The sequence below is a fragment of the Alternaria postmessia genome (genome assembly GCF_024291825.1).
Source record: "Alternaria postmessia strain BMP 2775 chromosome Unknown scaffold_54, whole genome shotgun sequence".
NCBI classification, from domain to species: Eukaryota; Fungi; Ascomycota; class Dothideomycetes; order Pleosporales; family Pleosporaceae; genus Alternaria; species Alternaria postmessia.
Genome location: NW_026260127.1, coordinates 27,219 through 42,217, shown reverse-complemented (window position 1 = coordinate 42,217; position 14,999 = coordinate 27,219). Strand labels below are relative to the sequence as shown.

General features: G+C 52.2%; 6 protein-coding genes across 6 annotated transcripts; 1 reads left to right on the top strand and 5 right to left on the bottom strand.

Moving 5' to 3' along the window:
* Positions 1–195: 195 nt before the first annotated feature.
* J4E82_007657 (uncharacterized protein) lies at positions 196–1,506 on the bottom strand (the record flags this gene model as incomplete). The annotated part of the gene is made up of 1 exon (XM_051733901.1): positions 196–1,506. The coding sequence occupies one exon, from the start codon at positions 1,504–1,506 to the stop codon at positions 196–198; it is 1,311 nt and encodes a 436-aa protein (XP_051586312.1).
* A 3,582-nt stretch (positions 1,507–5,088) lies between these two features.
* J4E82_007656 (uncharacterized protein) lies at positions 5,089–6,042 on the top strand (the record flags this gene model as incomplete). Its single annotated transcript, XM_051733900.1, has 1 exon — positions 5,089–6,042. The coding sequence occupies one exon, from the start codon at positions 5,089–5,091 to the stop codon at positions 6,040–6,042; it is 954 nt and encodes a 317-aa protein (XP_051586311.1).
* Positions 6,043–6,184: 142 nt separating this feature from the next.
* Positions 6,185–7,427, bottom strand: J4E82_007655 (uncharacterized protein; the record flags this gene model as incomplete). The annotated part of the gene is made up of 2 exons (XM_051733899.1): positions 6,185–6,982; positions 7,041–7,427. The coding sequence occupies 2 exons, from the start codon at positions 7,425–7,427 to the stop codon at positions 6,185–6,187; spliced, it is 1,185 nt and encodes a 394-aa protein (XP_051586310.1).
* Positions 7,428–10,398: 2,971 nt separating this feature from the next.
* J4E82_007654 (uncharacterized protein) lies at positions 10,399–11,260 on the bottom strand (the record flags this gene model as incomplete). The annotated part of the gene is made up of 4 exons (XM_051733898.1): positions 10,399–10,931; positions 10,989–11,079; positions 11,132–11,150; positions 11,256–11,260. The coding sequence occupies 4 exons, from the start codon at positions 11,258–11,260 to the stop codon at positions 10,399–10,401; spliced, it is 648 nt and encodes a 215-aa protein (XP_051586309.1).
* Positions 11,261–11,736: 476 nt separating this feature from the next.
* On the bottom strand, positions 11,737–12,761 carry J4E82_007653 (uncharacterized protein; the record flags this gene model as incomplete). Its single annotated transcript, XM_051733897.1, has 2 exons — positions 11,737–12,655; positions 12,754–12,761. 2 exons carry the CDS (start codon positions 12,759–12,761, stop codon positions 11,737–11,739), a joined length of 927 nt encoding a protein of 308 aa, XP_051586308.1.
* Positions 12,762–13,719: 958 nt separating this feature from the next.
* Positions 13,720–14,674, bottom strand: J4E82_007652 (uncharacterized protein; the record flags this gene model as incomplete). Its single annotated transcript, XM_051733896.1, has 4 exons — positions 13,720–13,922; positions 13,975–14,324; positions 14,379–14,484; positions 14,539–14,674. 4 exons carry the CDS (start codon positions 14,672–14,674, stop codon positions 13,720–13,722), a joined length of 795 nt encoding a protein of 264 aa, XP_051586307.1.
* Between the last annotated feature and the right edge of the window lie 325 nt (positions 14,675–14,999).

The following is a 14,999-nucleotide window of genomic DNA, read 5'->3' as shown; positions in this document are numbered from 1 at the left end:
TTAAATATCGTCTAATCTACAAACGCATTCATAAGGAGTGCCATGTCATCATGTCGTATCATATTATTAAGGAAAGACTCGTCCAGGCAACGGTGAAAAGAATTATCAGGTATGTACATCCCAGACACCTTTCAGACTCACTTGCTGATGACTCTCAATCAAAGCAAGGTCTCATCCAGCACAGTGATGAATAATCTAGCACTGGCGGACGTACATGCCAATGGGGCTTGGGTTGTAATCCTGGAAGTAGTTGATGGAGAAGTCACCGCTGCCGCAAATCTCGTAGCTCACAGTCTTTCCAGCTTCGCAATCGCCAGACTCGACGGTGTAGGTGTTGCCGGGGCTGAGCTCCACGGAAGCAAGATCCCCAGCCTTAGCGGGAGCGTTGCTCCAAGTAGTCTGTGCGTTGGCATTGCCCTTGAGCTTACTGACGGTACATTCTCCTTGACCAGAAACGGTGTAGTCAGAGGTCTCAAGGTCCTCCTTCTTGGGTAGCATGAACATGGCAGAGCAAGTCTTACCGGCGTAAGAGGCAGGGATATCGAAGTTGAAGATAGTGCAGATGTGGGCGCTGATCGTGCCGTTGTACGAGGTGCCATAGGCCTTGTCGGGGTGCTCAGAGTCAACGGGTACAATCAGATGAGGATATTGGTAATTGCCGTTGAGGTCCTGGGGGCAGGCACCAGAGGCAGCTGGCTTAGAAGGCGCTGGCGCAGAAGGAGCTGGCTTGGAGGGAGCTGGCATGGAAGCAGGAGGGGCAGGCATCGACTCTGGTGGAGGAGCAGGCTTGCTCTGAGCGGGTTGGGAGGGAGCAGGCATGGAAGCAGGAGGGGCCATAGGCTGGGTGACAGTGACGGTAACGACCTTGGGTACACACTCAGACTCCTGGGGCGCGGGCATGCTAGGCTTGGGAGCTTCGGGTGTAGGCTTGGGAGCCTCAGGTGTAGGTTTAGGGGCCTCAGGCGTAGACTTAGGAGTCTCGGAAGGCTTCGTCTTGGTAGCTGCGGGAGGAGTAGCAGCAGGATAGGAACCAGCAGGCTTAGATGCAGCAGGTTGGGACGCACTAGCTCCGCATGAACCAGCAGACCCGAGAGAAATCTCAACGCACTTAGTCTGACCGGGAGCAGGGGTTGTGTAGACGTTGTATTCGCCGCTGTCGTTTACAGGGCAGGCATAGAACTTGCCTGAGCCATTGTACGTGACACTGCCACTGGAGCTGACAGCGAAGCCGTTGGTGGGGGTAGCGCCAACATCGCACTGGAACTGGGTAGTAGGGGGAGTCAAGATGCAGCCACGTCCATTGGAATCAGTGAAGCCGCCGTTTCCATCCAAGCAGTAGCAGCCGGTTGGGTGGTTGCCGCCAATACGGTTCTGACCATCGTCGAGCTGACCGAGTACACCTGATGCGCCGCCAGATGCTGAGAGCTTGAAGCATTGTGTGTTCGCACGAGCGACGTAGGCGTTGGCTCCGAGACCGAACGCGAGGGGAACGAAAGCGTATCTCATATTCGAAGATTAAGCGACTGTAAAATGGGATGAAATTGGAGGATGCCTTCAAAAGGATATGCTTTGGGTGCTCTTTATACCTCTTCGGGCCCCGGAGATGACAACAAAGAATACCACTCAATTTCCTTAGTTGCTCCCGGCGCCACGGCATCTTGGTGCGTTGTTGGGAGCTTAGCACGCTTGGAGCATACAGTTCATCGTCATATCCATAACGATGATATCAACAGACGTAAGCTCGTATAAGCATCTGAGGAGACTAGTATGTCAGTGGGTGGTGGCTTGAGCTTATGATTGTTTAGCCGTAGCTTAACGACCCACCTTGACATAAAAATGTCGCTGTCTCAAGTAACAGCAACTTCAGTCATTGGTCAGAAAGAGAGGAAAGATCTAGGAACTGTGGTTCGCGATGATCGCCAGACCCGATATTGTGGGGTAGATTGACAGGAACGCGTTGCTCGGATGCTTCCAGGGAAATGTACCTGGTGTGAGCAAAGATCTGGCGATGAAAGATTGCGATATGCGTCGCGTAGTCAGAATCATTACCAGGTGCCACACACGCGATGCAGTGCATTGCTGTTTGTGGACGCCGTATGTTTGCCTTGCAGGTGTGAAGTTCCTCGAGAAGCTTGTAGTTTTGTCGCGGAGTACGTTCCGATGGTAAGGTCGATGCCGCTTAACACATCGGAACTATTGGCATTTCCCAATATAGTAACAAACCGTTGCCGAGTGTTCCGCTACTATCATAATATATGCAAGATGACCAAACAAGCAATTCTTGGGCAGTTTACCCCAGACTTGGTAGACCTGGGAAACATGGGGTACGTGGACAGTCAGACGTAGCCCTGCAGCGATCCATCTCAAATAAGTACGGCATGAATTATATCCGACTGATACACCTACTAGCCTGGGAGGTGGTGGAAGACGCTGGAGAAGCGAGTAGCAAGTAGCGAGTAATTTGGAGTACTGGTACGACGCGTTAGTCACGATCGATATGGACCAGTGTCGAGAGGGTAGCGAGCCGGGTTCAGCATGTCCGGCTTTTCTCCACGCCTTTACTGCTTAGCTTCAATCGCCAGGTTAGCGATGTCAGTGTTGGTTGTCGGGACGGTCCAGCGAACGGTCTCACCAGCATTCGTTGTACAGGGTGTATCAACAATGCGATGCAAGATAGTTGCATCATCTTGACATTACGAAGATAGCAACAATGATTCATGCGCTCCAACTTTGGCGAAACTCATCTCTAAAAGGTTGATGGAGACGCATTTATGGGAGCCTTGACCATGCCGCCACCATCACTGGTCCAAGTTCGGGTACTGTACAAGTGTCGCTGAAGAGGCGGGGTGAACGGATGCCTGTCCGGGTCGTCTAGCGACCGAATGTGCACTGGTGTAGGCTTCCCATTGTACGAGCGTCGTCAGATGTGGGCTGTGTTCAGCCATGTGCTGACGAAGCCGCGCAGAAGTACCACAGTGGGCTCATGTTGGACAGTCGATCTTTATTTCTCGTGTTCAGGTCCACTTTATGTGGACTTGGTCATTGTAGGCTGGTGGATCGATCGTGCGATATTCGCTCTTGAAGTTCATCCGAAGGAGTCTGGATGCTGCATGTGCAGAGCCACGCAAAGAGCGCACATGTACCGTCGGGAACGGCTTTGGAAACTTTCCGAGCCTCTCATTGTGATGGCGATTGTGATTGGACGCTGTGGGGATACTACTCGAGCGGTTGGCTCTCAAGGTTGGCTGCTGTCTCCGTCTTCTGGACCTCGTTTCCGTGATACGTCATAATCCACTAGAGCTCCTTTGGCCTAAACTATCCACTTTTGATCACAGCCCCACTTTCCGTCTCAGCTTCCGAGGCCTTCCGCACCACCTCCACCACCGTCCATATATCCTTCGAAAACCCGTCTTCCAGTCCGTCAAATTTACATCCGAAGATCTGTGTTCTAGCGAGGTACATACAGTGACGGAAGCCAGACGCCTGTCTCTTACGTTACAGTCCACGTCTTGAGAATACAACGACAGAGTGCGATCAGCAAATTTGATCAGTAATGCTGTGATTCCCTCCGAAGCGGTTGGAAGCCGAAGTTCAATCAACAACGGCGATCCCACTGCTGCAAGTCCTGCGTGGTGATCCCGACGCGCCTGCGCTGACTTTGCAGCGGTTCAGCTCAGGTTCTGCGTGCGCACTTCCACAGTCTAGTCCCATCATGCAGGCTGGCTGCAGGGCTGATCGGAGATTATATTTCGGTACAGCGCGTCTGGTACAACAGCCAGTCAGCAGTAGTTAGGGACATGGAACATGGATCATGAATGCGTCACATGCAAGATCGGCTGGAGCGTACCAACTGTTTTTGTTGTGCGCTTCCTCCGCGAACAACCTGCTAAGATTGATTCACTATCGTGCGTAGTTGTCAGCGTATGCGTTCCACGACCTGTTCCAGTATTGAAGTCAATGATTAGACTGCAGGATACAATTCACGGTACTCGAAAACGATCCCACGCTACAAACAGCACATAGCTCATACCTGCAAACGTTCTCTACACGTTATCAGCCCGACATGATACCATTATCAAATCGTGCTTTGTTCGCCCCTTTACGCACACAGCAACACGAAACAACAGCGACAAAATAAGAATGAATCAAGCAAAGCAAAGGCCAAACAGGTTGCTGCAACAACATGGCGATTTGCGCAAAAGCAAACGGTGCAATAGCTACCACTATAACAAAAGTAGCAAGGATGCATTTCGAGCAACAGCGGATCACCAAGTATATTGCACCAGGAGAGTTGGTCTCTCCGTAATGCGAGCAGACCAAGCCCTAGCCAACAAGCATGATGAGAAATTCCAGGTCCAGACGACAAAGAGCAGACTCAGTCAGGCTTGAAGACTTCGAGCCAGCATCTACCGTACACGGTACGAGTCTTTTGTACTCTCGCGGATCAAAATGAACCCTGCTACTACGAACGCTCACACACTACGTTGCGCGAGTGTAAAGACGTGAAATAAAATGATGCTGCGGAAAAGACAATTGTAGCAAACAGTGAGTACCCTAGATGCAAAGGTAGTGCAGTAGTGGAACATGCTGATATGACTATACCAATCATTCCTTGGATAGAATTTAGCCTTGGATGACACAAGAGAAGTTGAATGGGGGAAAGACCTCAAGGACCAGTGAGATGTGTTTCAGTCCGGGAGGGGAAGGAACGCCACGGTCTTGAATGGAGAAGTATGACAGTCACGATCTATCATAAGGCGCAACACCAACCTCAAAAGGCAATTGCCTTACGAACCTCACGTGTGGACCATCTTGTTTTCACCTAAATCTCACATTGCCGCACACTTCTCTTCTTACAACGCTCTGTAAACGTTTACTATACCTACGATCACCACGGCCTACGACCATCCTTATCGGAATTGCATACACCGCTCCTACTCACCACTACCGCTACCCCCAGGCGTTCACTCTCACCTCAGTGCACTCACATACCCATATGTGGCAATGAGCATTCTCTTCCTAGCCTGTCTCCTAGCAATCTGCCTCCCAATCCTCAGTGTACAGCTTCCTCGATTCCTCCCCCACCCAATGCACTATCTCCGTATGTCAAAAACCACATCACAACTCCACCCCTCCATACACAATCCAATATCAGCATTTGAAATCCAAAAATTAAGCCAAGAGTACCCACTGAGCCCAACTCTAGAAGACCGATCCGCGCTACACAAACGGTCACCACCCCCACGACGGCGCCTACGACCGCGAGGGCCAGCCCCGACGCCGCGAAGTAGCGCACAATACGGGGGAAGGGAGGCGTTCGCAACGGACGGTGCGGACAGCGGAGTCCCGTCGACGGGCGAGGAGTCGGGCGAGTGGACGGGGAGCGAGGAAATCCACCGACAGCCGCCCTACCCGACTGCAACGACGGGATTATTGAAAGCAGGGGACCTGAACAAGGGCAAGACGGAAGAGAAAGAGAAAGGCAAGGGGAGAGCGGATGCGAGGAAGCCTTGGGATCCGCTGTTTGGAAGGCGCAGGGAAGGGAGGGGGGAGAAGGGAATGGAGGAGAGACAGACGAGAGGGAATAAATGGTTTGTGGGCTCGCCTGTGCCGCTGAAGAAGACGGGGAGGGATATGGAGGCCAAGGGTGTTGCGAGAAGGTTGTTTCCTGCTGATGACGAGGGCGAGTATCCGTACGACCATGAGCCACACGACGGGCTACTTGAATCGCATCGTGAAGATATGCCTCGACTTACATCTACGCCTCCACCCGCACCGGCGACGAAAGATGGTGCATCCGTCGACGCTGCGGAATCGGCGTCCGCGAAGAAGAAGAAGAGCAAGAGAAAACCAAGCGTCGTGTCAGCTATGTGGATATGCGTCGCCTTCTTCGCAGTCTTGATCTGCATCTTTATCTTCGCAGTCCTAATCGCTCACTGCCTAGCATGGTTCCTCGTATACAAAACCGAGGCCATATTAGGCGAAGCACGGCGCGGCATCATGCAAGGTGGGGAAATGAGATTATGCTTATGCGCAACGTGAAGAAGAGGAAAAAGAGGAAGAAGAAAGACGCCCCTATTTGTCCTATTGCCAGCACCCGCTATGAACGCTACATAAAACAAAGACAAATTACCATTTTTGAGACGGACAATGAAGCCATCAATGTGATGAAATCAGATATGTTTTAACAGTCGTGATCTTCACCATTCGCAGCAGGAGCATGACCCGTCCGCTCCAACAACTCCTGCTCCTGCCGCGGCGACCTCCTCGAGCTCACAGATTTTTCCTTTTCAGAATCCCCTCTGCTATCCAGCCTCCCATCTATGCCGCTAAAGTTCTGCGTCGATTGGCTTTCGCTCAAACCAGCAGAGTTTGTTCTGCTGACCATTTGCATGGCGTCTGCCATGGCATGTGCAGCGACATTGGGACGCTCGACTTGAGACGCCGTTTCCGGGTCCTCGGGCGGCTTGAAGAGCGCAGCCTCGTGGTCGTCAAAGTCTTGGCCTGGGTTGACAGTCTGGTACTCGACTAGCTTGACGATGCGGTACATGCCGAAGGCGAGCAGAGTGCCCATGAGCGGTCCGAACCAGTAGATGTAATGGTAGCCAGGGAAGTTGTGTGTAACTACGCACGGCCCGAAACTCCTCGCTGGATTCAGGCTGCCGCCGGTGAAGAAGACACCGACCATTTCTGCTACGAAGAGGGCTAGACCGATGCCGATTGGTGCCAGATAGGTGGCCTTGTGCTTCTCGGCTGCGAGCATGAAGATTGTGAAGACGAGGAGGGAGGTGAGGAACATTTCGAGGAAGACACCGCGGGCGGCTGAGACGCCTGCACCGAGGGTTGTGGAGACGTTGAGAGGGCCGGGGATGATGGCTTGGATTACGCCGGCTGCGGCCATGCCGGCGAGCATCTGGGAGAGGAAACAGAGGCATGCGCGAACAGCTGGGATGGCTCCGATGAGATAGAGACCGAGTGTCACCTGTGGTCATGGTCAGCCCATCTTCCAGACGTTTTTAGATGCCATCAGGCCAACTTACAGCAGGATTGAATAGTCCTCCGCTCACCCTGAAGAATACCCACACATTGACCATCAGACTGAAACCAAAGATCAGACTGATGTACAGCAGCACACTGGTGTCCGGCGCCTGCGTGATGCTGTTGTTGGCTTGTCCAGACGTTGTTCGATTGCTGTATGTCGCTGCCGTGTTGGCTACACTTGTTCCTCCAAACGCAAAGAATAGGAACATGAAAGTGCCTGCGAACTCTGCAGCAGCAGCGACAATTTCATTGCGCCACCGGTTTGGTATGAAGCCGGATCGTGTGGGATGGCCTGGAGGCGTACCATCCTTTGGCAAGGTTTTTGGCTTGTAAGACGACGGGGACGCGTCTTTCTTGTGTAGCGGAAGGATGTTCTTGAGCGCCATCGCGACGACGGCTAAAGACTGAGGGCTAACTGCAGTCGCTACTTGTTCGATAAGGAAACGGTGTAAAGCAAAAGTTCGCTACGCTTGACCAAAAGACAACAAATGCCACCAGGCTGGGAAAAGAGTAGAAAGGGAAACTAAGGAAGACAACTACTCCTATAGCTCACAGCTTAAGTTTGACGCCACAAAACCACCACAAGAAACAGATCTACCTGTCCGCTAGCAAACCTGACGTCTTCCACAAGCCTGAGCGCCGCAGATGGTCGGCGGGGTCCTGACGCGGACTACACATGAGACCAGCGGTTCACCCGTCATGGCGTTATGAACAAATCCAATAAGCAGCCGCACGTCTCACGTTTGGCGGTCCTTTGCGCGATGTTGGCCGCGAGCCACGATCATCAAGTCCAGCCACACGGTGTCAATCCCTGCGTTGAAACCCTTCAATCCCCGATCATGGCACGCCCGCGGAGGTGGATAGCGGTGCATGATGCAGCGGCCGCTTTGGCGTGAGTGGTCAGAAGTTCGTGATGGAGAGGATGTGCCGTACGGGATGCGTTCAGATCGCCGGCTAAGTGACGACACTTGCGCTGTTTGCGGGTTAGCGAGACGGGGCTAGTGAGCATGATGTCACGAAAGGGTGCATCTTCAGATCGTTTGCTCGTTTGGAGCGCGCGGAGAGTCTCCACAGCCACGGACACCAATGCTAGTTTCATATTGGGAATTACGACATCTACAACTGTCAACAAGGGTGGTGGTCGCTTTGTGGGCTCAGCTTTCCTTTTTTTGTTTTGCCATGTTGCACGATCGTGATGCAGAGACGGTATTCTCCCGCAACTCACTCAAGTCGGCGACAAGACGAACTTATTGAAGATCTACTGAGTTTATGCGCGGACGGTTGGAGATAAGCGGTTAGCGCTCGTCACAAACGCCGCTGGGCTTCCCCTACCAAGGCAAGCTGTTGAGCCCTGCGAACGCGAAACTGGGTTTAGCGTTCCAGTAGGACCCTTTGTGCAACGCTTCCAAAGTTCCAGATCAATAGCGCCATCGGCTAGAACTATTGTCGAAATTGAGGCTCTTGGGAAATGGTTTCTTTTTCTATGTGACTAAAATGTTGGCATTACAAGAGCTTAGTGACTGCGCTGCAGGTGTGACGAGGCTTGACTGTCTGGCAACACCACTCAACAGCGTATCCGTTCACAGCCTATCTACGATAATCAATACTACCGCCATTTGTTAATGACTTACTCAAAATGTGATCAGCATCTTCTTGTCTCTTTTCAGACTTCTGATCACTGTTTCCTTCCGTCCATCTCGATCACAAAGTGATATACTAACATACATCTCCTTGACATTATTCACATTCGCAAGTCAACACACACATTTTCTACGCCTCTTTGCCGAACCGAAACGCTCAAGGTCCATTGCTTTTGCGACATGTTTGTTTCTTCAGCGCTTACATCCTTGCGTTGTATCTTAGCTCTCCCAGTACCCTCTTACCCCCAACTGTCCTCCCTTTTCCCGTCCAACAATCCGTGGAAAAATTCACCGCGAGAACTCAGAGGTTGGGGGTTTTGACTTCAGGGCTGGAACAGAGACAGCTTCATTAGTCCTTTCTTCGCCCCATCTAAATATTACCAAAAGTCATTTTCTTTTCTTCCAAACACGCCGTCTTACTTCGTCTCCCCGGCCGCGCATCGTCCATTAGCTCTTCGTCGGTCCATTCCTTGTCTTTGACCTCGACTGTATCCCAGTCATCACTCTGCTCATCAGCTTCTGGCTCTACTGCCGACGTGTCAGGTATCTCGGTGTCATGTTCTAATAAAAGCCGACTTGTCTGTGAATCTAGCTGGGATGTGGATTTACACCTGAAGGTTATGATAGGTCTCTTAGACAAGCATACGGTACATATATACTGCATGGTCCGATCGAAGTGTGTGCTGCTTTGCTGTAATAGAGGTAGTGATGATGTACGGCAGTTTGAGCAGAGGTACCAGAATACTGGCAATGTATGGGTACCATTTCTCCGCTCGCTGTGAAGGCATGGAGCAGTCAGTACTCGCACAGTGGAAGACAAGGTGAAGTCACAGCGAAGCGGATACAGTGAGTTATATCTGGCTGTATAGAATGCTAGAAAGTAACGTAGACGCTACGACTTTGTGTGGTGCAGGAACGCGTACATTGTAAACCCTACAAATTCCTCCTCACGCTGAGCTCGTATCCGGCATGGACGCGACATTGCCATCGCGTGAAGATGATACGTGGGCTCACTGCAGTCGTCAGCGCCAGAAGCATTCACCACTGCCCAGTATCTTGCACCAGTATCTTGTTCCGCACCTCCACGAACATCGACATCAGAGCAAGTTCTGTAGCGGCCACAGACCCTCTCAAACCGCATGTATGCTTGTAGCAAGACCATGGCAGAAGTGGAACAACAAGGATATCATGCAAAGTTAACGAGAGATGAACGTCCAAAAAAGAAGAAGACCGAACCATGAAACTCGTGTATTGAAACAGAGAAAGACGTCGAGTCTTCCCCAGTGGAAAGTGGTATCCTCGCTTCCAAATGCAATCATAACCCTCCTCTCCTCTCTCACCCACTTGAGGAACTAATCCGACGAACTGGCTCAGCTAGACAAGACACTGGAGACGATGATGACGAAAACGAGAAAGATGAACGAAGACATGACAAGCTTTCGCAGGATGAGGGAGAATAAGAGCACCCCAAAAAAAGAAGATGCCAAGGACTAAGGCTCGTCACCAGGAAAGATGTCTCGGTCCACCCCCATCGCAACAGCGTCGTCGGGCCTCATCATGCCAGCGTTAACACCACCACATTGCCAGCCTCCCTAGCCGCCTCAACTGCATCCGTCTCGTCCATCAAGTCCTGTGCCGCCTGGATAACGTTCCTCAGTTCCTCTTGTACGTCCCTGTTCGTCATCGTCATCGTCGTCGTCGGAGTAGCGACCTCGCTCTAAAACGTCTCCTCCTCGGCGCCCTCGGCCTCGGGCGGGATCTCGAAGCCCTCCTCGGTGGAGTAGAGTATGTTTTGAATCTGCTTGAGCAAGCCCTCGTCCTTTTCAAGCTCTGGATCCGCTTCCATGGCCTGCTGAATCAACAGCTCAATGTCGCGCAGCTTGCTAAAGTAAAAGTCGCGCTCGCGCTCCAGGCCCGTCACCGTCTCCTTGAGCGCCGTGTTTTCCTCGCGCAGGGCGGCGCTCGCGGCTCCTCCGCCAGACGCCAGGGGTGTGCGGGTACGCGGTGCGGCCGTGTTGGAGGCAGCGGGTGCTCGTCGGGCGGTCGAGGCAGCGGCGCGGGGTGCTGCGGCTCCAGTGGCGACGCCGCCCTGGCCCTTGCGGCGGGCAACGGGGTCGTATTCGTGGCCTGGGAAGTGCTGGTCCCAGTACTGCTTGACGAATTGGAGGAACTCGAGGTTGTCCTGCATCTTGCACTTTACGAGCGACTCGACGCGGATGGGCTTGTCGATCTGGTGCTTGGCGAACGTGTCTAGCGTGCGTGTTAGAGGAAGTGCAGTACAGCGTGTTCACTGTGAGAGAGACATACTCTGTAATACCTTGAAGTTCTGCAGGTATGCATACTCAGTGTTGGCATTGAACTTGACTCGCGACATGGGCACATCGTCTGTTGTTCCACGCTGTTAGTCTTAATCTCGCCTCGCGCACACACACAACAGGTGGGAGGCTTACAGAATATGCTGTCGAAGACCTGGCACAGTGCTGCTCTGTTCCGCCATGTCAGTACACGTCCTCAGGCCCTGGACCCTTGATGCCCCTCTGTGCCTTGGCTCGGCGCGTCTGACGTACCCGGTACCGCATTGTTCGACTTTGGTGATGTTGAGCTGGAGGAGGTTGTTCAACCAGGCCACGAGTTCTTGTCTGTGCACGTCTTGTCAGCCTATGCTCTGCACATGTCGTCTCTCCATCGCAGCCTAACCCCTCGAAGACCGTACCTTGATTCTCCCATGGCGGATATGCCTTTGTGCTGACGTCTAAAACTTTGTTTTGAATGATCAGCAATGAGATAAAAGCATAGACTAGAGTGTCTGTGTACAGAGGTGGCGCTGGAGGCGGTGGGCGAAGACGATTGCTGTTATTTGTTGATGCGCCTGCCCCGTCGGGGAGTCGACAATTTGGGCGCCGTTGCCCCACCAAGTTCTTAGCGCCGATGCCATAGCGTTCCACGTCACGTGCTACACACTCTTACTGACACGAGAATTTCTATGAGCTGATCCGTCATGGAACATCATCGGCTTATCTAAACCACTATTGCCCTTTCCCAGTCTTGCTTCCATCTATGCCGCAAACTCCCTCCCGACGACAACCCTGTCGGTTCTCGCAGCCTCAAAAGCCTTCACAACGGCAGGATACCACACGTTCGCCATTTTGACATCGCCGCTATCATTTGGATGTACTCCGTCCCTCAGATCCGCACTCCCACTAAACCCCGTATACTGGTCTACAACCCAGATGGGGCTCTGCGTCGTATTGAGACCTTGCGCCCAGGGCACGATCGCGCGGTTCAGTTCCTGGACCTTGCCGTTGTAGTTCCCGATGCCTAGGGGGATGATTTGAGCAACCTGAGATGCCAAGGTAAGTAGGTGCATGTCTGACACTGTGGCATAGGCACATGCTGGGTAAGAGAGACGTACGATGATCTTCATCTTGGGATTTGACGTCCGCATGGTGCCAATGAGTTTGGTGAACGCAGCGATGATGTCCGTCACCGCTTTGTTCTGCTGCACGATATCGTTTGTGCCCAGGTGCATGGTGATGACATCTGCGGGGTTCGTCTTCAGCCATCCGTCAAGCTGGTTCTTATTCGCGATATCGATGGCGAGGAAGCCTACAGTTCGTTTTACCGAGTCAGTTTTCTTCTCCAACGCATTTCGTATATGGGCATAGTGACCAGAGTGTCCTTCATTGTCGCGGTCATAGGTCGTGTCGCGGCAGTTGTTCTCCGTCTTGCCACTGCCAACGAAGTTGACGTTTGCCCACTCAGTGGTCCGGAGCCTCTGCCACAGTTTTGATCGCCAGCAGACTATTTCCGTTATGCTGTCGCCAAAGGGCATGTAGCGAATTGGGGTTGTGTTGTTTGTCGACTGAGCTGAAGCGATTGCGAGGAGGGCAATGGCGGAGAGGCACTTGAGGGATACCATTGTGACGGCTGTGGGAGTATGGGAAGATGTTCGTATCTGTGTATCGCTGTTGCTTCTGTATCATGTCTGGTAAGTTGGCCGGACCGCCTTCTTATCTTCTCCTCTTCCATGTTGTCGACAAGGACGCCTCGCAACAAACCATCTATCGCGCACTCTAACATCGTTTGCAGCATATGAAGATGACATCTCCATCACTCTTGACGCATCTATACGCACCTAAACGTACGTCGTAGCCACGGAGAGAAGGAGATTTCCGTGACGCGACCGACATTTGCATGCCGCTACGTGTTTCCGGGGCACTATGTGCAAGGCTAAATGCAGCTGCCGGACGACCGTTAATTTACGCGGGACATACACCCTGCAAGAGGCGGCATGAAGGCGGAAAAAGAGCCTCAGACTTGCTTCGACACTGCAGCATTGTGTGGACGTCAAAGCATGATGCGATACCATCAAACGGCCCAGACTTTCGGCACTAACACCATATGACAATCGCAAGAAGTCGTGGAAGGTCGGTACAACGGGTCATAGGGCAGACGGATGCTGCACTTATGGGCCTGCGCTGTACGGAGAAATTAGAGGTGACTGAGCATAGCTCAAGCGATATTCTATTGTCATACTGTTCGACCCCGCTCGTCGCGTTGCACGTGCATTTCTCATCCGGCGCTTGCACACAGTCCCGGGGGTATCTGGTGCACTGAACGGCGTTCTCACTGAACACCACCAACACCGACATCACCAACATCACCAACATCACCAACATCACCAACATCACCAACATCACCAACATCACCAACATCACCAACATCACCAACATCACCAACTATCGCACATCATCGACCGTCACGTACGAATGGAAGGAACCAACAAACGAACGTAAGGACCATAAAAGGTCTACCCGTGTAGTGCTTGCTATGTACAAATGTATGCGCTATCGCATCCAGAAGACTCATCCATAGGGCGCAGCTTACATCTTGTTCAATTCTCAATCTCTTCTCTTCATATCAGTACAAGGAAGCAAGGAAGCTCCATGTTCGCCAGTACGACACAGTACCGTCACACCGTGACACATTCAACGGCAGGTGCCAAAGCAAGACCTAACACCAACCGCTCGCGAAGCTTCTAGAGCCAGAAGTCGAACCACTTCAACGCCTGAATATACGCCGACTGCTTTGCATACTTCTGCCTGGGGATGTTGGCATTGACTCTAACTCCAAATCCGTGGGGGGCGCCCGAGTACAATGTCTGTTCGTACGTGACATTGTTACCCGTGAGAAGACGGTCGGCATCATAACGTTGCGTGATATTAAAAGTCGCATCAAGTTCTAATCACCGCGTCAGTCTGCTCACGACACGCCACTGCAAGAGCACACTCACCACCAGCCGCGATACTAATTGGGTTTACAATCTGGGCGATTTCGGCGTTGGAAAGCACGCTCGGATGCGCAGTAAAGCCCAAATCAACGCCCTTGCCTTCAGCCAAGAAGCGAGCTACATATCTGCCTCCAAAGCAATATCCAACAGCCCCAATAGTTTGAATACCGAGGTCGTCGCGTAGGTATGCGATCGTCTTCTCGATGACGGGCTCGACGTTGGCGGGCTGGTGGTTGGGAAACCACGCGGTCAAGTTGAGCTGGCTTTCGGGAATGTCGCTAGGAATTGCGTCGCCGGCGAACAGATCTGGTATCACGGTAAGATATCCTGCACGAGCATACGAGTCTGCAAGCCTAGAACACGAATTAGCTTCCATAAGTTTGCAAACTTTTGCCGCGCAAACTTACAACTTGTTTTGGAGGAGAGGGATTCCAAAGATGTCGGATATGAAGAGGATCGCGTTGCTGCTATTTGTCTTGCTGCGATGGTCCGGGTACGTATGGTACATTTCAACTTTGACATTTTAGAGCTGCGCACAACGATCAATTGGTCCCGAGACGGACTTACTTCCGCTGATATTCTTGATCTCGCCCTTTGGTTGGCCTTCGCTGATCACAGATGGAAATAGAGATACTGGCTCCTTCCAGGCGAACGCAAGGGTCGATGTCGCAAGCGCAAATGCACAAGCGCGGGCGAGCTTCATCGTCATGTTGATATGGAGAGATATGGACCGGAGAAGTTTGGGGTTGTTACAAGCAAAGTAGCGACGGACGTCCGAGATAGATATGCCTTTATACCTGTAGTCTCAAGTAAACTGCCTTCCTGATTCTCCTACAATCAGTCATCACGCCTTCCGATTTGCGGAAAAGTGGATGGGTAAGTAGACATCCAACTGCGTCATCATCCCGGTACATCCAGGTTGGCACACGTGATGGTATCTAGGGGATAGCCCTGGAGATGTAATTTCGACGAGCTACGCGGCAAGATTACAAATGTAGATCTTTACTGTAGCTGTCAGCTCTCTGCAT